We start from the raw sequence: 22,484 nt of genomic DNA on the forward strand, positions 1-22,484 counted from the left end.
TGAAGCCAGTGTAGCAGAGTTCCAGATAATTTCGACCAGATAGATTTATTTATTATGCACCAACAATGCACAGCACAAGGCTGTCTTGCATTTCACCTCCACCAAAACATGACCACAATAACTGGGGTCAGTCACTGGCCGCCCAACTCAGTGATTAAGCACTGAAACCCCCGAGCCACTGCAGCATGATATGCTTAACTCAGTAATGAAAAATTATACGGTGGTAGAAGATTAGTCAAGATTTCCACTGTGCTTTGCGGTGAATATTACCTTAGGATACTGCAGAAGTAAAACGACATGGATGTCATTTTAACACTGCAGAAACTAAAGAAAGGCAAACAAGCTGTTTAGTGTTCAAGAAACTGTAAATGCCAAGGCAGTTAAGATGGCTTTGCAATTAACCCAAAATCCTGTGCCCCTTTACTTCACAGACTGTCCGGTGGGAACACATTGTGCGCCTCCATGAGCTGCAGGATAAGGAAGGGCTACGTGCAGCCAACAAACTTTCAAGAGCCCACATTGAGTACTATCGACAGGTGAGGTAACCTCTGTAAGGTCGCCAGCAGAAGTTTAATATCCTGCTTTTTTCTTCCTTTAATAGGTGATGAAAGTTAAGCTAGCCGCACAGGTATTCAGCAGCTCTGTCAGCAAGGCCCTAGAGTTTGCCTCACGGCTGCAACTCCCAGACTTTGAAGACTGCAGTGGAACAGCCAAGTTTATTGCCATGGTTGATCGGTAAGACCTACGATAGGTTGCTTTGCATGTATTTTGTAAGGTACTGTAAACAATGGCATATGGTTAGGTTAACGCAAAAACAATTTTCAGGACATAAGGTATGCAAAACCTCTAACTGTCCCACTTTAAACAAGGAGACATAAATCAATAAGACAATGTTTTATTTACCTTAAGGCTAATTCTTAATGCTACAAGGGTCACAACTCGGACAGGTCTAGCAATGCTGAACATGTTTAAATTTCTCTGCCTGTATCCACAGATTGTGATGATTAAGGAAGCGGCTGAAATGAAAATAATCAGGATCTAAAAATAGCAATTCAAGGAAAAACAAGCCACAGTAAAATAAGAAAACGACCAACAAAATTTTATGGTGTAATGATTTCACACTAAATGGCAACCTTAAGAAGTAGTAAGCAGCAACTAACTCCAGTTACAGTCAGAGATGAAGCCTGTTCTCTGCACAAGTCCTTCATTTGTATTTGTGTGGGCAAGGCACTATTGGCATGACAGTGCGCTATTACAGCTCCGATGTCTCAACATAGTGAACACCTTGCCTTTAGCCCACCTTGTCTATTTATAGTAAGCGCTTGTTTTTTGGCTAACAAATTGTGCAGACGAAACGTTCAGACGAAAATGCTTACACAGCCAGGCAACTGGCAGATACCCTGTAAATAGCTTTCTGTTGTTCAAAACCCCTATGGCTAGCTTTGGGGTATCTCTTAATGACCTATTTACATGTACAAGCAATATCCTATTGAGCTCGGGCCTATAGTATAAGCCTGTAAAGGGTAATGTTTGTAATATAACAATGTATAAAATACATGCATGTGCACAGTTTACATTTGCACAGGTATCATTAAAGGATATGTGCCTGAAACTAGACATATCTCAACTATGCTCACTTCAGAAAACCCTCTTTTGGGCCGCCTGCACAAGGACTGAATGCCTATGACATGATGCCGCAGGTGCCGTCATCTACAAAGGCACCAGTTTCTGGGTGATGCACCTCTGGTGACAGCACTCCACAAACCTTGTGTCACTGAGACATTGAGAATATGCCTGTATAAGGTTAATGGCAGTAATGTGCAAATATTTAAGCAGAACTTAGGTCTTGCTTATACATAAATTCTTAGAAAATGAGATGCCTATCATAGCATATGAAAATAAAAATTCATATATCATATTATGCTTTACGAACATGAATAATTCATTCAGCTTGCACTGGTGTACAAGAATATGCAGAAAGCTAACCATTTAGCATTATCTTTCAGGACATTTGACCACTTAAACTCCTGCAACCCAACAGCCAAAGGGTTCAAGGCACCACTGCGGCCGTCAACACTCCAGTATCAAGGAGAGGTGATGGAGGTTGCAGGGAAGCAACTAATGGACCTTCGGCTACCAGATGGAACACCGGTAGCTCAAGACGGCAGGCGCATGTCTGTGATTGCACTAGCATTCACGCTGAAGAGTGTGTCACAGCTGGCAAAGACACTCTTTGATGCTGAACTATGCAGGTGAGTGCGCATCTATGCTACAGTCACATGCTGCATATCCCTAAACAGTTCACTGACAACATTAACTCAGTTCATGACGCAAAATGTCATGTGCGCACATTGAGTTTTTGTGCATTTTGGCATGCTCATTTTTTGTGTTTCATATAATTGTCAGCAACTAGATTGTTAACACTGGTGTTATGATGTGATACTCGTAATAATTAATAGAAAAGACCAAGAAATAGCCTACACTAGGATACTCAACACTGTGTGTGTGATTCTGGCAGTGAACAAGCAGCGCGTATATATTGCTTGATTATTCCAACTACAGCTATTGAGACGGCAGGGCTAAAAGACAAATTAAGACACAAGCACACCAGCCCTTTTCCCTTTAGCAGAGACGAAAGTCTTCACCATGGAGTGGGAAATAGGGCAACACTCAATGTTAACGCTTCACATGCACTGACAAATCACAAAAAGAAACATTAAAAAAAAGTGATTACTGCTAAATGCCATAACCTGACCTTTTTCATAGCACTTATAGAATCCTTTATGCAGTATATTGTTCGTCTAGTTGGTTTATGCTTCATTAGTGACCTTCATTCATACAAAATAATAAACAATTTCAACTTAATTTCTTGAACCCATCCCGTATTCAGTTCGAGCTCTATTTAAGCAAATGAGTACAATTGCAAGCAAATGAGTACAAGTACATAAAGAAACAAGGCAGGTTATAGTTACACCGACATGCTTTTTCACACTGCAAATATAGTATGCAGCAAGGTTTGCCTCCAAACACACAGGAGTGCTGTAATGGCCAAAATGAGTGTACTGGTATGCGTTTCACTGCTGTGGTAAGTTAGATAAAAGTAGATAAGAGTTAGCAAAATTTTTCACGCCAAAGCTGCAAATCAAGCTGGAGACGGTGTTGCTTCAAATACGCTTCCTCTATCCAGTAAAAGGGCACAAAACCTGATGCCGTGCTTTGGTTGTAAAAACATTTTTAGGCTTTTGCATAACTTAAGTAATGATATATCTAAATTCATGCCGCCAATTGTATGCAGCCATAGGGGTGCGCAGGGTTCAGCATTAGGGCGAGCCAAGTTTCAACACAGTGCCCCTCGCACTTAGTTGAAACCAAAATGCAGCGCAAAGATGAAGACTGGTTACAAAACATTTATCTTCATCATCATCAGCCTGACTATACCCACTGCAGGGCGAAGGCCTCTCCCATATTCCTCCAATTTACCCAGTCCTGCGCTAGCTGCATCCACTTGACGCCTCCTAACTTCTTAAACTCATCCGTCCACCTACCTTTCTGCCGCCCCCTGCTGCGCTTTCCTTCTCTGGGTACCCTGTTTGTTACCCTAAGCGACCATTGGTTATCCTCTCTTCACACTACATGTCCTGCCCATGCCCATTTCTTCTTGATTCTTCTTCTTGACATTTATCTTATAGTGATGGAATACAACAAGCACTTAAACATGTATAAAAAACAAAGCACCTTTTGCCATGGATGCAGAAGATAGATGACATTAATGGTAGTACACCGGGTAAATTGGAGGAATATGGAAGAGGAGTTCGCCCTGCAGTGGGTATAGCCCGGCTGATGATAATGATGCAGAACTAAAAATGATGCAACGAAACGCTTCCTGAAACAGTTTCTTGAGTCCTTGGCTTTCCAGAGGCAAGGGTGGCAAGTAAGCAGTTCTTGAAACACATCACGGGTCCTCTGCTGTAAGCATCGACAAAAAACTTGCACGGCCAATAACTCTCCAAATGATGACAGAGGTCCGAGATAATAAACGTACAGAGCAGATCTGGCAACCACCTTAGAGGATTAGGGGGCAGCCGCTCCTGGTGCACATGTCTATGCTTGCAATCTTTGCCTCTTGCTTTATCACATGCACCAAGCAGAGATAAACAGTGCTAAATGTGATTCCTAATACTGTTAGTGCTGTACAGACAGAGCAAACTCAATAATAGGAGAATCAGCACAGCACAATAAATGTTTACTTAGCCTCTGCAATGGTGGCAATCTAATGTATGCAGTGCTCACCAGTACTTTTGACATTCTTTTATGCAAGAAATTCAACTTCTCATTTTTCTCGGCGCATACTCAGTGGGCAGAAATTTTCCCATAGTAGATCAAATCTTCTATTCTGTACTTAATGATGTCATACAAAAAAATGAGAACTATTTATTTTACCACAGAATTTTCATACTTTCATTGATAACGGCAATATCCTAAACTTCATTACACATCTGGTTGCTACAGAAAAAGAACTAGAGCGATTCAACACAGCTGTACCGGATGTTGAATTGTTGATATAAGACACACGGCTGGTTTCAAATTGTTTATTTCAGTGATTTCTTTAATGCTGTAATGAATAATAACATAGCCACTGTAGTAAACTGTTGCAGTTTCTTTTATAAGCAAAAATTAAAAATGGTCTAGAAGAAAGGAAAGGTGCAGTCCATGTCACACTTCTCGGTGGACACGTGAACCATGCCATAAAAGAATGAAGGAGGCATTGAAAGAAGAAAAGAAAGAGCTTCAATATCAAAGGGCTGTAGAAAATAGCGGCAGCCAGCTAAATTTAACAACCACTGCTTATGTAATGTGCCTGGCCCACCAAATCTGGTGCATTTGGTCACAGCGCACACATATGGGACAAAAGACAAAGGTTGCATGTGTGTGGAACCACTGTCTTTTGTCCCATTCACGTGCGCTGGGACCACATCATTCCGTACCAACTCGCCAAGATTTCCACTTCACTCTAACCTGTCATCCACTCATGCCACTCATGTTTGAATTGGCACCACCTTAAGAATAGTGTTCCTATGGAGGCTCCCTAGTTCGAATGCGGTTACTGATGATGTGATGTCACTGCAGGTTGTAAAGATCTGTAGGTGTCTGATGTCATTGCAGAGCCATCTACTATGGCAGCTCTTTTTCTTCCTCCTTTAACTCCCTTCTTCTTTCTGTTACAATGTGGTTCAGGTGTTCACCAGGAAATGTGACAGATACTGTGTCTTTCCTTTGCAACACCCTAAGAATGGTGTCCATATGGAGGCTCCCTGGACTACCCCTCCTCTCCATGGCAGCAGGCATGTGGCACAGCATACGTGCCCAGCAACACTTGAAATTGCGGCATCAAATGATCCTAACGAACGTGGGCAGCGGAGCATAAAAGCTGTAGGCAAAGCTACCCGTTCCTCTGCCACCTTCACTGAGTCACTCTATGAGTGAATGTTTTTTATGCTCCCTTTAATCTGCCTACACCTGAAAATAATCCTTCTACCATGCATCCAGAAAGCAAGCAATGAACCAGTATCTGCAATCCAAATAAAGAGCTTAAGGATACCGTGCCATGCCTTCACTGTTCAGTTACTGTCATGACTATGCACACAATGCATACACTTTACCGAAAGCCACATTTTTTTATCATGATTCGGGGGGGGGGGGGGTTCGCCTTTACACAATATGCGGTCCCATGCGTAGAAGTCAAATTACTTGCAACTTTCAAACTACTAGGAGAGTGTAGGGACACCACACTGAAAGCTGTTTCAAATGGCACATTGTTGCAGAACAGTGTGTGCTGGAAAACAATGCTCATAGTAACAGGCCGCTGTTATCACCTGGCAACCCCTAGAGGAGAGTGCTGCACAAGACAATGTGTGGATATGAGAACCACACTGATTTTTTGTTAATGTTTCATATTATCTGCTCTCAAGTTAGGGGAGCAGCCCTAAGCAGCCCTGGAGCAGCCCAACATCAGTCACAACTTGTCTCCCACACATACAGAAATACCGAGAAAGCAATAAAGAGGAAGGGGACAGATACCAATTACAGGTACACATTGGTACCCAACAGAGGAAAGCTGAAAGGATAGAAAAAGATTAGCCAACAGAACAATATTGGGAGTTCAAAAAGGGACACATGAGCTCATAAATAAATTCACAAAACCACTGCGCTCCTCACACATACCATCCACCGTGTTGCTTGCAGGTACATTTGCACGAGGAGGCTCACACAGGATCCCCTGGAGATGTATTTCAGCTGCATCAGGCAGCGCGGTGGCTGGAACAACAATCCGTCGCCTGCCCAGTTCCGGCATGCCTACCGAAGCACTATTGTGCATGCAGCTGTGGTTGCTTCAAGGAACTGCAACGTCTCCACAGAGCTGGAAGGCATTTCCTTATCCAGGAGCCAGCGACAGCAGATCAGGCCCTGCATGGAAGACAGCTGCTATGGATTTCAACTGCCAACATCTACACTGCCACAGTTGCTGCTTGACCACGACTACTTTGCTCTAAGCGAATTCAAAAGCAAAGTGGTTGAGTATATAGGTGGCTACGTCGTCAGGGCAATTAGCAGCACCCTTCATTGCGCTGAATGTGCTGCTCTCCTTGTGTCCGACAGCATAAGTAGTCTGTTAACATTGATTAAGAACCAGGGCGGCCTCATTGAGCCATCACGCTTTGTCCACGCTGCAATGCATGCTGCTGAAAGAATGCTCCAGCAAACACCAGCTGTTGAAAAGCATAATGTGACTGAACTCACACTAAAAGCGTTTAGAGAATTTGTGCAGCAACACAAAGCCATACTGGAGGAATGTGCACACTACACTGAAGATCCACACCATGTCATCACCCTGACACGAGTGGTGCAAAAAAAGTACATTCGATTACGGCTCCGAGAGATTGCCCGCCGTGTCACCGAGAAAAACCGTGGTGCTTATGTCAGGCATCAGTTCACAAAACGTGTGCTTTTTGCACACCAGTGAACAGTTTGCCCATACCCTTTCTGCAAAAGTGCTTTTTTTTTAAATTTTCTTCAACGATTTACGTTCAACACGTTAACTATTACAGTGTGCAGCATTCATCCTTAAAGGACCAGCTTTTAGGTTAGGGAATCACTTTTTTAAGCACATCGTTTTTGCTTAGTGAACAACTGCCAGCTAGCATTTCTGCCCAGGCACGCATGTGGATTGAAAGAGTGAATGCTAAAACTGACAAATGGCACTTCTGGCCAGGCATCTGTGTGGACTGAGAGAATGAATGTTAAAACTGACAACTGGCATTTCTGCCAAGGCACTTGTGTGGATTGAGACAGTGAATGTTAAAACTGACAACTGGCATTTCTGCCCAGGCACTTGTGTATACTGAGAGAGTGGATGCAAAACTGACAACTGGCATTTATGCCCACACACTTGTGCATACTGTGTACTAAGAGAATGGATGTAAAAACTGACAACTGGCATTTATGCTTAGCTACTTGTGTGTACGCAATAGTGGATGCTGTGAAGTGGTCCCTGTAAACACTGAAGCCACTCATGTGGGCTCCGAGTAGACGCTGTGGAGTGGTCCCTGCTTGTGACATCTGCGGGTTGTGCACCGACAGTGCAAAGTTACAAGAGTGGAATGTGTGTGGTGTTCGTTCAAAGTGAAGTGAGTGTGTGAAGTGTTTCTGCTGCATGACAGCGTGCCCGTGTTTTAACGTTTTTGCCTTGACACTCACCTAGAAGTGGCCACTCAGGTCACAGCAAAAAACTTTTGGGGGGAAGGGCAGGAGAAGTCGAGCCCTGGGGTCGTAGCTGTGCCCCGCCGCTCTCGCCTCCTCGTGGTTCCCCCTGGGAAACGCTGGGGCATTGGCAAAAGCCTTATTGGCATCAGCCTTTGCCTCAGTAGGCCAAAGAGAGCGGGAATCAGTGCCTGATCAAGCATTCTTAGAGGTCGTATAGCCCACAAGCCGTCTAAATTCAAGGATGAAGCAAACGACTGTAGGCAATATTAAAACAGCTATGCATAGGAATAAACGTAACAGTGCGCGAAACATGCAAAATATTGAAAAAGAGATGGTAAAGGCCTAAATGTGCATACGAATACCAAGGTTACCACGATTAAGAAGTTAGGAAAATTGGGGTTTGAATGCACGACGAGCACCACTTTGCGTGCGCTGCCTCAGCTTGTTCATGCGCAACAGGAATTTTATCGGTGTCGCCGAATTCAAGCAAGCGCTCGGATTTTATCGAATCGAGCAATAGTACGCAGCGGTGAATTGGTCATTCGGCAGGTAAGCCCAGCCAGGCTTGATGTCAAATTCGCGTTCGCAAGTTTCAATTATGTATAGAAAAAAAAAGCGGGCGGCTAGTTGGATGAAAGTAAAGTTTTAACTATCCAGAAGGGCACCTTTAAGACAGATGGGCCTTTGGCGCATATGTCACACTACAAATTGGAGTGCTTACTCGGCGCCTATATTGAAAAATGAACAAAGTGCTAGCGAAAACAAGCAAAGGTTTGCGTAGGTGCCGCGTCCGCTATCAGCTGCGATGGGGAGTAAAACAGGTCAAATCGCTTCACTTGGACGAACCTGGACGAACTGACGCGTTTTGTCGCTCTTGCAGGCCACAGCGTGCGTAGTACAAACACCCGTTTGCCGAGAAAACCTTCGGCTACTCCAGACCTATGATAAAAAATATACGCCTTTATTCATGCGTAAAATACGACCATGATGCATGCAAATCGTTCAGAAACAAATCGAGGACATGCGCTTAGCGTCCGCTTTCTTTCTTTTAACCACAATGCCACAATTAAGGTGTTTCCAACACGGATCCACCCTCCTCTTTTCTATCAAGCAGCACGTCCCGAAAAACCATGCAGGAATTCCTTCCTCCATGCGAAAAACAGCTCCGTGTGACAGTGTGTGCGTGAGGGATACCACAGTAACGCCACTCCGCGCACCCGAGAAAAACCGACTGTCCCGCAACAAGTAGCTCACCGGCCCATGATTCTTAGCGCGCCCATGGTGGCTGAAGTGCAGCGCCCTCAGCTTTCCCTCTAGTTAGTGTAAGGAACTCTATGATTTGTGCACACCGTGAACGCGCAATCACGTGATACAAAAGTGACGTAGGGCTTCTACGTCACTTCTGCGTGTCCTGTCCACGTTTTTTTTTTTTTTTCCCCTTTGAACGTAGCAGTGACGTAGAGAAAACGTCACTGCTACGTACAATGTCCTTTTTTTTTGTTTTTGTTTCCCTCTCCTCCATGGATGCACAAACACGTATCTCGTGAAGTTTTTTTTTTTTTTCTTTCTTTCTTTCTTTTTTTCTCTTGAGAAAAGCACACTTTCGCTGGTTTGGCGTTTGGCCATAGAGGTTTGGCGGCCGGAGTGAGCAGGTATCGCGTTTGCTTTTTAAGAGCACTATTACTATCTTGCTTGTATTACAGCGCGAACCACAATTGAAGGTACGACGACAGACAGAGTGAAAATAGCGCTCTTTTCACTCTGTCGTCGTACCTTTTTGTGGTTCGCGCTGTAATACAAGTTAGATATGAACCAACTAGCCCGCCAAGCAACCGTTCTGGACTATTACTATGTTGAATATATCTGCAGTGACGGAAAAGGAATAACGTCAAGACAGAGCATATATGCATGTTTGTTTTTTTCTTGGGAGAGGGCTGGGGCTCGGTCAAAAAAAGGCTCGATTCGTCGTAAGAAGAGCGCCGTTTATACGCACCCGCATTTTGTTACTTCGATTCATTCCCTTCCGTCGGTTTGACGTGTGGCTGGAATGAAAAATTAAGGCAGCGGCGGGAGATCGTATATAGTCTTCTTCGCATGAAGCGCGCGCAGAGATTGTGCGTCTGCTGTGTCATGATCTATGCAAGCGTACTATATAACGACATATGCGGCGCTGCAAATTATTGTTATCTCATGCAGTGACTAGATGATCTGAGTTATTTTCAGGAAAAGAGAGCATATATCGTAGTTTTTCAGGAAAAGAGAGCATATATCGTAGTCTAAATATACAGTGCGAATTGGTGTACGCGCCTAGAACTGCGCGCGCGTACTGTGATTTTCACGCGCCTGCATGCATGGTGCGCGTGCACGAGTGCGTGTGTGTGTTTGTGTGTTAATTCATTTTTTTTAGAGATAAGAGCTATGTTCTAGAATATTTATACATGTGCATGCCGTGCGAGTTATAACTGCATATGCTCCCATAATTAAAAGCATGATATCGCACTTGTACAATCAGTTATTCTTCTAAATCATCTGGCAGCTCAAATTAAACCACTTGCATAAATGTAACTCACATCACTCACTGTCTCGTGAGCTGCAAGGAAAACCCAACTTCTCAACAGCATAAAAAATGTTCTCCAGTAATGATCAGACAACCCATAAAAATCATGCTACGTACATTAGATAGACTTGTTTATTCACAGGCTGCAAATAATTTCTGGTAAAGGATATGGCCGGGTAAGTAAAGACAGTTACAAAATGCCCTACAGAAGTTTAATAAGCACAATGCAGGGTTATATATGTGGGCATAATTAAATTATAATACATGAAAAAAGCATTATAAAGTAAACATATATAATAATTGTCACAGTTTGTCAACAGAAGATGTTGAAAATTAAGTCTAAACGATTGTGCATGGTAATATATGTTGTAGGTTACATATATGTTACAAAAAGAAGACACATTTTGTACATCTGTGCAGGTGGAGAGGTGCACATCCGTATATAACAAGATGCATATACAATATAGTATATAGACCAATATATTCAATAAAATATATCATAAAAGGATTGCATGACATATAGTCTATTTAAAAACAGCTAGGCATGAGGATTATATCTGCCATTGCTGTTTTGCAAGCATAGCAGCACTTCATGGAGAGCATTCACCATGTCATAAAAACCTTGCTTCAGGCAGTCTGATAACAGCCATAAAAAAAAAAAAAAAAAATGAAATTGCAGTTATGATCAAAACAATGTTTGGTCAAAAAGGCAACCAAAAAGCTTATGTTAAACACACAGTAAAGACAAATACATCCAGATACAATTATACAAGATGAGTTTTGCAGCAAAAAGATGATTCATATGTTAATTCAACAATATCATACTTTAAAAAGTTGACCTGTGCTAATATTGCCTGGAGATCTAGGGTACTTATATTGAAGGAGCTGTGTATCCTTTCCGGATGGATTCAGCCTTTTGTCCAAATCTGCCCCTCGACTTCCAGTGCTCCTGAGAAATGCGCTTTGCTTTCTTTAAAGCTGCAGCGCGAAAGGACACAAATGGCCCTACTCTCTTCTTCTGTCCAGAACATCCTTTCACTGGAGAGCCACGAACAGTAATTCCACTTGAGGTTGGTGTACCTTGTGCCAAATGCTTTTGGGCTTCAAGGAGGTGAAAGTGGGCCTGCTCTAAGTTATCCCTTTCAGAGCAATATGTTACCATTGCCTTTAGCTTGTCAGCACCTTCCCTTATTTCTGCACGAAGTTTAGCAAAACTGTTTGTTTTTCTTCTTGGAAGGTTGGTTGGTATTGTATCATCCTGCTGTCCGAATGAATCCACATTTGAGGGTGGTCCTGGCATGTCAAATTTGCATGTGTCGAGAGCCAAGAGTGGCCCTGATCTGTAAGTTTCTGGCAAAGAATTAAAGGAAACAGTTTTTTTGTGTAGAAGCACTGCACAAAAATGTTTACAAAGTAACTTTGTCTGTGCAAAGTCTTGGCAAGAGCAAGATGGTATGCCAAAATTAATGATGTGGTGTTTTTCAGGCACACTCGACTTCACAAAAAAAGTCTCAACTTCATCCCCATCAGTTATATCTGCTTCTGTGTAACACTGTGCAGTTTCCATTCTGCTCATTATATGTTTCACAGCAGCTGGTGGCCTGTTCTGCAGATACTCTGGCACAGTTTCATGGTACATTCTGTAACATGATGACCGTCGAATATTCGCTTGGTGAAAGTGTTGCAGCCGATCAGGAAAAAACTGCTTAACAAGGACAGAAATGAGTGCTGTCAGGCTCTTCCTGCCATGGCCCCCTTTTAGGTAAAACTCCTTTAATAGTTTATTTTGTGACTCAGTTCCATTATTTGTAGTCACAATAATGGAAAAGTCTTGTCGATAGTGCTTTACCCACATGTGGGAGATGGGAAGCCACGATGTATGCATGTATTCCCTCAAACGGGGATTTGTCCAGTGCACTGACTCAGTCAGTGACTTATATGCTGCATCATACTCATGAGGTGAGGAAGCATATGCCATACGCCTAAGAAGTGAGAGGGCATCTTCTCTACTTTCTACTCCATTTTCTTTTTTTCGGACCCATCTTTCCCACGCTTGCTCACGATGAAAATCGCAGAGCATTACTTTACTTTCTGGGAATGCGGCATTAATAGCCTTTATTTCTGCTTGGCAACAATCAATCATAAAATATTCAGGGCTGAGCCCAGGGCTCCATAATCTAAACATATCTAGGGCTTCTTTTATGCATGCTGCTGTTTCAAACTGCACTACAAATGTGCCCACAACCATGTAACACAATGGTGTTTTGACGACGAGGAAGAAGAGTGGTAAGGCATAGTCGGTGGTCTTATTAGTGGCATCAAGACAAATTAAACTTCCATACTTTTCAGCAAGACTAGCCATAAATTTTGACTGATAACAAAAAATAAATGTGCTGCCACATTGTCTTTTTATCCACTCTTCAACATCTTCATTGTCATCGACTGAAGCACCTTCACTTTCTTTGTAAGTACGCATAAAGAAATTAGAATCAGGGTCTTGCTTTTTCAACTCGTGAACAAGTTGAACTGCATTTTCTTGATCCAGGTCACTGCACCTTTCTTGTCGCAGTGCTGCCTGAATGTGGTTAGCAATATCCTGATTAGTGGGATGAAATGCACGGCACGTGGCATCAGGAGGTTGCTTGCCCGCAAACAGCACATCTTTAACATAGTACCGTACACATTTCTTCACCTCTGAAACTGAAGTAATGCCTTCACACACCAGATCCTTAATGCGCTGACAGATACTACTATCCACTGTTTGGCCAAAGTTAATAATTTCTGAAAAGTTATGCTCTGTGTGGCATGATCTTGGGGACATTGCAAAGAAAATCATTCTTTGTGTTATAACGTCTTGGCCTGAAGAAAGGGCATCAGCCAGCTTCGACAGCTGAGCTGTCCTCAGGCGTCGAACCTTGTGTTCCAAAATTCCTTCTCTTGCTTTGAGCTGTAAGATATACACACATTTTAAGATTCCAGAACACTGCATTATTCTGCCAATTTGTAAGTGTGAGTGGGTACTTATGGTAGGCTGTAGACTTTGTCAAAATTAACATTTAGCTGATAATGCTATTCAGCTGAAACATAACGTGGACATATTTTGATCATTAAAGTTACTATACTGAGCACATACTGATCGTGTATCTTTCTCGCTATATAACTACACATGGCAGAACTCTGAAATATGCCCATAATCATAAGATTTGAGAATTATATATATATATACACACACCCTTTGCTCAACTTACTTAAATTTGTTCAGCTACTATGCATCACCAAAGCTACAAAATTAAGGCTCCATCTTTCTATAGTACTAGCACATAATAACTGAACAAATTAAATCTTGCAGTATTGTAGAAAATTGCAGCCAAGTAATACATCACAAAAATATGATCACTTTGTCCTGCTAGTGTGGAAATAGCACAGACATCTTACCTTGTATTCTGGAAATGTGTCAATGACCTTAACAAGCATGACCGCCACGCAGCCCTTTTTTTTTGTGCCCTGCAACTTGGTCTTTGTTTTCTTGAAGGTTTTGTCACTCCACTCCGGCTTGCAATCCTCGCTCTGCAAAAATGACAAGAGGACCTAGTTTTTTTTTTTCTTCTAATATATGTGAGAGTATAGCACTAGCAGGAAGTCAATCATAACCTAGCTGTTGTGTTCTTATTTCGAATTCTTAGTTAAAATATGTACGACAAGGGCTCCAGTCATGAAAACTGCCCACACACATCATTGATCACTTATATTCGTTTGATTGTTTCAAAGGGTAGGTTGAAATGTGTTATTTCTACTAGTAAAATAATTTCGCATCATATGATCATTACTTCTGTACAAAGCAAAAATGAATTAAACTCACATAACCTGCAGGATCAGTTAAGCTCATACACTGCAGAAGGATTGATGAAGATAATGCAGTGTTGTTTTCACCAGTTTCAAAGAAGTTTCACTTCAATCTCTCAGCTGTCCTAAACAAAGTAATCCAGAATTGCATCTGCATATGCACTAGCACCTTTGTAACTGTGGTGCCTAATATGCACTACATATCCCCAAGCATTCAATAAAGGACGCCACTCTTCTTATGTCTTTTGCTTCGCAACATGGGAAAAGAATACAGTTTTGGCAAAATTATAAAATGCAGCATTATAAAATACAGCTTTCTCTAAATGAAATGAGATTTTATTGATTAATATTTGGTTGCTGCATGAAGTGGCGTACACAAATGCTGTAGGTGGCATATGTGTGGAACAAATAATGTGTAATCTTGCTTATTGACACCAGGTGAAGTGTATGAAGGTTTCACACGTGTTTCAGTGAGCAAGACTTCTGTCAAAAAGGTAAATTAATGTGCGCTACCACTTATTCTCACCTACATTACTTCAATGATTTAGATAACCAGTTTGGAATTTTATGCTAGCTGCTAGACATGTATGATACATGCACAATACTGTTCATATATTTTGCAGTCTTATTTATCTATATTATTTAGTAAAATTTGTTGCTTATATTCAATAATAAAATAATATCACCAAAAGTTAGAATAAGTGCAGCTTAACCAAAATATATTCCCAAAATCATGATTTTGGGCAGCTACATCTACAGCTACTCAATCCCCAAAGTGGTGACTTGAGTCACCAAGCTGCAAATAACTATGTCATGAATATTGCAATATTTACAGTATATTTATAAAAAAAAAAATATAGCATCACAAAAAACTCTGAACAGCAGCCACAGCTTTATATCTGCTTTTCTGGGACTTCTGCCATTGAAGTATTTAAACAGTTGGTGACTTTCACACAGAGCCACTTCCTCCAATGTGCCCAAACTTGTATGGGTTTGACAGTTGCCTGTTGCCATGCATTCATATATGCGTGCACACTCCGAATAAGGCTTTATGAACTAGTGGAAACATTTTCATTCAAAATACATATATTAGTCACCATTGCAGCTGCTCTTTTTTCTTGTGTCTTGTGTTGATCTTTTCCAAAAAGGCATCCTTTGCGGACCTTTGAGATCAGTCTGAATGGCATGTCAAGACGTAGAGGCAGAATTCCACGCTCCAAAGAGAAACATAGTTGAGCTGTAATACATGAAGTTTTATGAATGTTTTCTTAATGCACTTTATACACAAAGGATAACATGCAAGTGCAATACTCAAATCTCAACTCTCTATATAAACAATAATTAAAGTATCACATATATAATATAACTATCTGCTAAAACATATTATATACCTGTAATATATATATATATATATATATACACACACACACACACCTCATTCACAGAATTACGGCTGTCATTTACATTTGCTCAAGCATATCACTTTTATTACTTTGTGATTGGTGCACCAAAATCATAATATATTTACATGTATAATATGGGATCCCTGCAAGTGAGACTATAAAAACGTAAAATAAAATTCTTATTGCTCTATTCGGGGAACATTTTACATACAATACCAACTATGCGCAATTATTTCTTTTACCTATGATCAAAGAACAATTAAATGTGGTGAACCCATGCTTAGTTATATATACGCTCTAAAACGGATTGAGGAATTAATAACCATAAGTAAAATAATTCCCAGATAACTGTTGGCAATTAACTGATTAAGTTCATCACATTCTCATCGAAAGACATGCATACTGATCAAGGGAGGGTGCAATAAAGATTGATAAAGCCGAATCATGGCCCCAGACAACCATATCAGATCCAGGAGATGTCCATAAAATGTACCCCTCAAAATATTTAATATTCAGAGGATCTCCATAAATACCCACAATTGGTCCAGTGGATATTCCAGAGATGTCCCTATTGCCTCACAGTGGACGTCCACATGGACATTCATTATGATGTCTAGAGGACGTTGCCAAATCAGTCTCTGGACATTGCATGAACATTGCCAAGATGTACAAGCATGCACTTTTAGCAGAGCTAGGGATAGCTGTTGAGCAAAACACATAGCGTGAATTATAGTTTTATTCACAAGAAGACTGCAAGCTTTCAAACACCTTCCCCTCTTCATGGGTTTCAGTTTGCGTCCGTGCTTGCGCCTCCTGGAAAATATGAAAGATGAAGTGAACAATAAAGTGGGGCATTAAGAAATTGACAGGTAACAGAAAATAGTCACAAAAAAAGGCCGCATGCACAAAACAAACTCATCTGAAAGCTGGCAACAGAACTTACAGCTATATAACAGTGAAAAAAAAAATGGATGTAAAACCTTTACGTGCGAAGAAAATAAACCTATTAACATGCCCGTAGTTCCACCGTGCCCGTAGTAAAGGAATGTAAAAATTTCACGACCTGTTGTCTCTGTAACAAGGATAGTTAATAATTTGTGTTCACTTCTTTTTCAGTTAAGGTTGGAAATTGTTTTAGAGTGTAAGCTGCACTATTCAGGCTGCAACTTCAGATTTCACCTCGCTGGGACTGAATGACTTCAACCTAATTAAGCATAGGTGTCCACTAAAAAGTGAGACATACTGTGCCTTCCTTTCCCCAAAAACCAACTAAAAATTAAAAAAAAAAATAGCGGAATGAAAAGGTGGTGTTAAGGCACTCTCGCATCTACTTTTAATGAGAAGCTTGAGCACCCCCCTAATTCAAACTGTGTACAGCCTTGGTAAACCATGCAAAATCATGCTTGAGCTTTCGCTCATTTAAATTTGTTCAAGCCATGCTTAAACAGGCATCTAACTGGTATGTACACACACAGTTTTGTACAAAATAGTGGCTAAATTTTCATACCTTGTTTTGCAAGCCTTTCCTGTTGCTGTTTAAGACTGCATGGAGCATGTTGGAGCCATTTCTTTATAACTGCTTGCACATCATCCACTGTTGCAACATACCGCATGTTTGACCTTGCAGGCACTGAAACAAATACAGCAGTATAGTAGCTGTGGTTCATTATTAAAATACCAAAAAGAAGGAAAAATTGTTGCCAGCCGCTGCAGTTGCTATTTAATAACTTAAGCACCTGAGTACTGAGCTGCAGCCAGTGGAATTAAAGGAACAGGGAGAGGAAAACAAGGACAAGTAGAGCGTAATGACAGCAAGAATGGAAAAGAGTTTCATACACTCTTCATAATATCCAGTGGGAACAAGCTGGCACCGCACGCATAGCAAGACAACAATCTTATTCTCTGAAGTGATCTAATAAGAGCCAGCCTAGCTTTTCACAAAAAAAAAAAAAAAAAACTTGTACAAAAAATGGCAAAGCAGCAACCTATTCTGCGATGAAGGCATGCAAAAAGTGATGTTAAAAAAAAATTATATAGCAGGGAGGTCGCGGCCTTCTGCATCATGTTCTCTTCTATACCCACTCCCGCAAAATGCACTTTATGTCAATATCAGCAATCTCGCTCGCACATTTGCTAGGCGACGCGCGCAAAATGGCTCGCCGCCTAAAGAAAAAGCTAGAGGTTCCGATGACGCAGGTGATCCTTGCGCGGCGGGAATTAACTCTGGGTCAAACATGACAGAGGTGGGCTCCGGGCTGGGCGGGAGTAAACTCTGGGTCAAACATGACAGAGGTGGGCTGCGGGCTGTCATTGCAGGCTAGCTCTCCAACTACTATTTCTGGTTTGTGCACTTCTGCACACTCGTCGGGTTCACCAAGAGCAGAAAACGTGGCACGAGTATTATATTCCTCGCAGCTGCGCGTGCTGCTCATGTCTTCGCTTTTGCTTAACTTAGGCATAGCAGAAAAAGTCGTGCTCTTAGGTGATGCTGAAACGTACGTACCTTTGAAGAAACGTACTCCACGAACAAGGCAATGCACAGGGCGATTAACAACTTGAAATGACTGCTGCTGTCAACTTCGTCAGCGAAGATGTATCCATGTGACGCGCGTGCGACGATATGTGGCTGCCAGCAACTCGGAGAGCGGTTGAGGCGATGTGAGCTTGTGTCAGCTATGCAACATATGCATGCCAGGCACAATGACACTTCCGGCTTCCGGGGATCGCTTCCGGTTGCACAGGAATGTACTGGTAGGGTGCAGAACTATTACACCAAGCGCAAGCTGCAATACTCGGAAGCGCCAAGATTAGCAGACGTTCCCAAAATACGACGACGCCACTCGACCGCTGAGTGTACTGAAATAGGCATGTACTACGGCATGAGTCATCTGTGGACACACGTCAATTGACCGCGTCTTTTCGCTCACAGGGACAACACGTGCATTGTGTTATTGTGTTGTGGTGGCTGTGCAGCGGAGGCAGGGAAGGGAACGAGACGAACGCCGCGGACGCCATCAAAGAAAAAAAAAAAAAAAGGCGTGCTACTCCGCGCTAATTTTGTGGTAGAGTTGCCGAAGATATCATGAAAGTGACAGCGCGTCGCCCAATAAACGCATTATTGATGTTCATAACAAATGTTTATTACAACAAGCCTGCAGGCAAAGCATTTAATATTTTTCGCTCGCCACAAGGAATGCACTATTTCTTGATCGCGAATGTAGGCAGCGAGTCTCTCCAACGTTCTCCTCAACCTCTCCGGCACACGAGTTGCCCACGTTTTTATCATGCACTACGGCATGAGTCATCTGCGGTTGGTTGGTTGGTTGGTTGGTTCATAGGAAAGGAAAGGCGCAGTATCTGTCACACTTGTTCTGTGGACACCTGAACCGCGCCGTAAGGGAAGGGATGAAGGTGGGAGTGAAAGTGAAAGGAGAGAAAGGGGGGCCGTAGTGGAGGGCTACGGAGTAATTTCGACCACCTGGGGATCTTTAACGTGCGCTGACATCGCACAGCACACGGACGCCACTTCGTTTCGCCTCCATCGAAACGCAGCCGCCGAGGCCGGGATTCGATCCCGGGAACTCCGGCACAGTAGTCGGGCGTCTTACCACTGCACCACCCCGGCGGGGCAGTCATCTGCGGACCGCGTCTTCTCGCTCGCGGGGGGGGGGGGGCAGAGAAGGGAAAACAGGGTCTTGAAGATCAAATTGAGAGGCTTTACTTGAAGACACTGTTTGCCTTTCCACTTAGTCCGAATCAAAATTTAAAGCAGAAATCTGCTGAACTATGCATGTCCACTGAAAGTCACATTATAACATCGAAGTTATGTACACTGTGTGATATCTTCACGACCACACAAAGGTAAGGTCATGAGGATATCCACTAAAAGATGATCTTTTAATAATGGACGCATGGACATCGCATGGGTGTACAAAAATGACGTTTGATATTTAGACCTTTTGTGAAGATCCTATGGATATTGCTGGTTGTGTGGGGCAGCTGCGCGCAAAGATGGCTTGTCCACAGTACAACAAAGTAGTGCGGCGAAGCCCTAAAAAAAAATAGCGAAATAGCCCTAAAGCGAAATAGTACGAGTTTGAAAGTTCTATGCTCGCCCTGAAGACCTCAACGATGAACTCGCTCTGCCTTTCCCATGACTCATCACCCCATTTACTTCCGACATATGCAAGGCTGACGCCGACTTGTGCAACAAGTTAAAGCCATGACTGCTTGTCGGGCATGCCGCAGAATTGCTTGATGCTTAATATGACAGCGAAGAAAATTAATTCTCATTTTTTCCTTTGTCAGACCCACGGAGATAGGACTTATATTGCTCCGTGACCAGACCACAGTGCATTCCACACTAATAAAAACTCAGTGGAATAAACTGTCCCAGCTTAAATTATTTTCTCCGCAGTACAAAATTCAAAATTCAGCGTGGCGAAGCGAAGACTGTCCCAACTGATGTGTGGTGCAGCTGTTTTCGCCAGTCCGGATAGATTGCATATTTTTTTTCATGATAAAATTGTCCGTCAATGCTTATATGGGCTTCATTACTTCATTATGTAGTCGAAAAAGCTAGTAACTCAGTGATGACGTACGCATATATATATATATATATATATATGCATGTGTGTGTGTGTGTGTGTGTGTGTGAACTTGTCTGTGCCAAAAAAATACCAGCAAAAGGAGCTAGCGCTTTCGATTCACGCACACAAATGACTGCACCGTTGGACGTCTTTGGGCACAAATCTTTACGTTATAATTAATATTTTAGTGCACATATGGACGCGCAGCTCTTGCGATACTCATTACACGTACGCTAAATATCTATTGGATGTATCATATGCATCCGGCGGTAAAGATTATATATTAATTTTGATCGCTGGAATAAAGGATATATGGAAATTTCTTACCTTCTTGCTTCGAATTTTCTTGTCCATAGTGCGCAGAAGTCGTAGTCTTGAACGATACGCCCAAAGCCAAGAGATCGCGCTCCATGGACACGAGTACTTCCTGACTCTCTATGCAACCTGTCCACAATTCTCCAGCTTTGCTCAGATTCTTTGCGTACTTTTTTAGTACTGCTTCCTCTTCAGTTTCTGATGTCGCCATCTTCGCGCGCTAAAACTCGCGAAGTGACTGTGAACTCGCAAGCACGACTCTCGTTTGGTACGTAAAGGCAGGCAAAGAAAATCAAGAGAGAGAGAGAGAGAGAGAAAACAGGAACAGGGCAAGCTGGACCTAGCTGGAGAACTCGATGGCTCTCATGCAGTTAGAACATTTGTCTCCCACATGCGCGTTGCCTAAGGGCACCGAAGCGCGCGCGCGGTCCTGCCCAGCGAAAGTGCTCATCCCAGCTGCTTTCGGTGCTCGCTTCTGGGAACACCAGAAGCCTGTCGACGCATCGCCTTTGGAGTAAAGCCGCGAGCAGCAGCAGCATATATATTACACGTATACTCTTGCAATTATAGTTGCAGTCTGTTGTGTATTTTGTGCTATAAACACTCAAAATAGAATTTAAAAGTCGCGCGCCCACCCAGCAAAAGTGATCGCGCGCGCGGTATCCGATCGAGGTGCGTGTCCGTGGCTGCAGGCCGTCAAGAACATGATATTATATATATTTCGACTTAATTTTTAAACACGTTACTGCAGTAACGTGCATGCACACACGTGAACACGTATAACTTAATTGTCGCGCGCGCTGATGGCAATTCGCAACTTAATTAAGGTGCAAATCTCGGTGGATCAATAAAGTTTTCATACATATACATACATAAACGCGGCCCATTTGAGCCCAATATAGTCTACCGCGATTTTAAGGTTATGACGAAAGGTTATTCAAGAATTTTGCACTGCGATCGACCGTTTTGTCCGCAACTATGTGACGGTGCAAGATGGGAATCATTCGGCTAGTTGAGCCCATGTATTCGCTGTTCAGTTCTCGCGAAATGACCTGTGTTCGAGAAGTTTATTCTGAGTATATCAGACATGAAGTCATCACCTTGGAATCACGCACGTCGCACTGTACGCGCGCGTTGCTAAAGCGCCGCGTACAGAAGCAGACGAATTTTTATCGTCCCTTCACGCTTCCGCTCCGGCCACAGCAGGCCATACCTCACAACTAGAGGGGAGAAACTAACTTCCATGAAGGAGAAAGAAAAAAAAAAGCAAAAGAAAAGGACATTGTACGTAGCTACGTCACTTCTACGCTCAGAGGAAAAAAAAAAAAAAAAAAAAAAAAAAACGTGGACAGGACACGCAAAAGTGACGTAGTAGCCCCACGTCACTTTTGTGTCACGTGATTGCGCGTTCACGGTGTGCACAAATACCCTCCCGCGGCGGCGGCGGAGCAGGACGGGTGGTAAAGCTCACTTTACGGGTGGTGTCTGCTTCTCGCTGCGCTCTGGAACAGAGCGAGAGGTGACGCTCAAGTTCAGATTTTCGGTAACGACGGCTATACCTCGCTCCGCCGGGTACTCCAAATGACAATGGTTCCAATCTAATTTGTTGTTGTTATTTTCTTTTTCTTTTTGTGAACATTCGTGATGGAGCACAACGTCTTGAGCAGTCTCATACCACCGGTACAACTTGGTTGTGCGGCCGCTGCTGTAATTTTTTTAAGTATTATTATTCCCGGCGTCATTAAAGATACGATCTAAATACGGTTCCAGGTCAAAGAAATCGACAAGTGTGTTCAATCCGAGTGGTGGGTGGAGTGTTTCAGGAGCGGGCGCCGCGGCGCGTACTCGTATAGTTGCTCGCCTCCGCGCTGCATCACTGAGAATAGCGTGTCGAGCTTCGCTTCCTTTATTTCGGCCGGATGACCTGAACTATGGCACTACACGGAAAGCCGGAAACCGAAAAAAAAAAAAGAAAAGGTTGCTACAATGTACTTGGGTGGCCCTTTCACCCTACGC

At 42.7% G+C, this 22,484-nt stretch overlaps 1 protein-coding gene and 2 long non-coding RNA genes across 3 annotated transcripts; all 3 read right to left on the minus strand.

Annotated features, from left to right (window-relative positions):
* Positions 1–2,215: 2,215 nt before the first annotated feature.
* LOC146194158 (uncharacterized) lies at positions 2,216–9,092 on the minus strand. Its single transcript, XR_014705750.1, has 3 exons — positions 7,756–9,092; positions 6,223–6,465; positions 2,216–4,126 (listed from the first exon to the last, which is right to left on the minus strand). It is a non-coding gene; the product is annotated as an uncharacterized LOC146194158 (long non-coding RNA).
* A 1,884-nt stretch (positions 9,093–10,976) lies between these two features.
* LOC146194159 (uncharacterized) lies at positions 10,977–20,842 on the minus strand. Its single transcript, XM_084597267.1, has 4 exons — positions 20,481–20,842; positions 15,259–15,398; positions 13,754–13,885; positions 10,977–13,265 (listed from the first exon to the last, which is right to left on the minus strand). The coding sequence occupies exons 1-4, from the start codon at positions 20,677–20,679 to the stop codon at positions 11,190–11,192; spliced, it is 2,547 nt and encodes an 848-aa protein (XP_084453393.1). The 5' UTR covers positions 20,680–20,842; the 3' UTR covers positions 10,977–11,189.
* LOC146194160 (uncharacterized) lies at positions 16,045–18,595 on the minus strand. Its single transcript, XR_014705751.1, has 3 exons — positions 18,068–18,595; positions 17,072–17,194; positions 16,045–16,377 (listed from the first exon to the last, which is right to left on the minus strand). It is a non-coding gene; the product is annotated as an uncharacterized LOC146194160 (long non-coding RNA).
* Positions 20,843–22,484: the final 1,642 nt, after the last annotated feature.

This window comes from Amblyomma maculatum, chromosome 3, assembly GCF_055883805.1.
Source record: "Amblyomma maculatum isolate TAMU_Amacu chromosome 3, ASM5588380v1, whole genome shotgun sequence".
NCBI classification, from domain to species: domain Eukaryota; kingdom Metazoa; phylum Arthropoda; class Arachnida; order Ixodida; family Ixodidae; genus Amblyomma; species Amblyomma maculatum.

What these genes read in the sequence shown, in the direction of transcription:
- LOC146194159 (XM_084597267.1), bottom strand. Translation starts at nt 20,679, where the DNA reads ATGGCGACATCAGAAACTGAAGAGGAAGCAGTACTAAAAAAGTACGCA. An exon ending in AAAAAAGAGCAGCTGCAATG is followed by an intron (nt 13,886 to 15,258) that starts GTGACTAATATA and finishes TCATTTTTGCAG; the next exon opens with AGCGAGGATTGCAAGCCGGA. An exon ending in ACACATTTCCAGAATACAAG is followed by an intron (nt 13,266 to 13,753) that starts GTAAGATGTCTG and finishes TATATCTTACAG; the next exon opens with CTCAAAGCAAGAGAAGGAAT.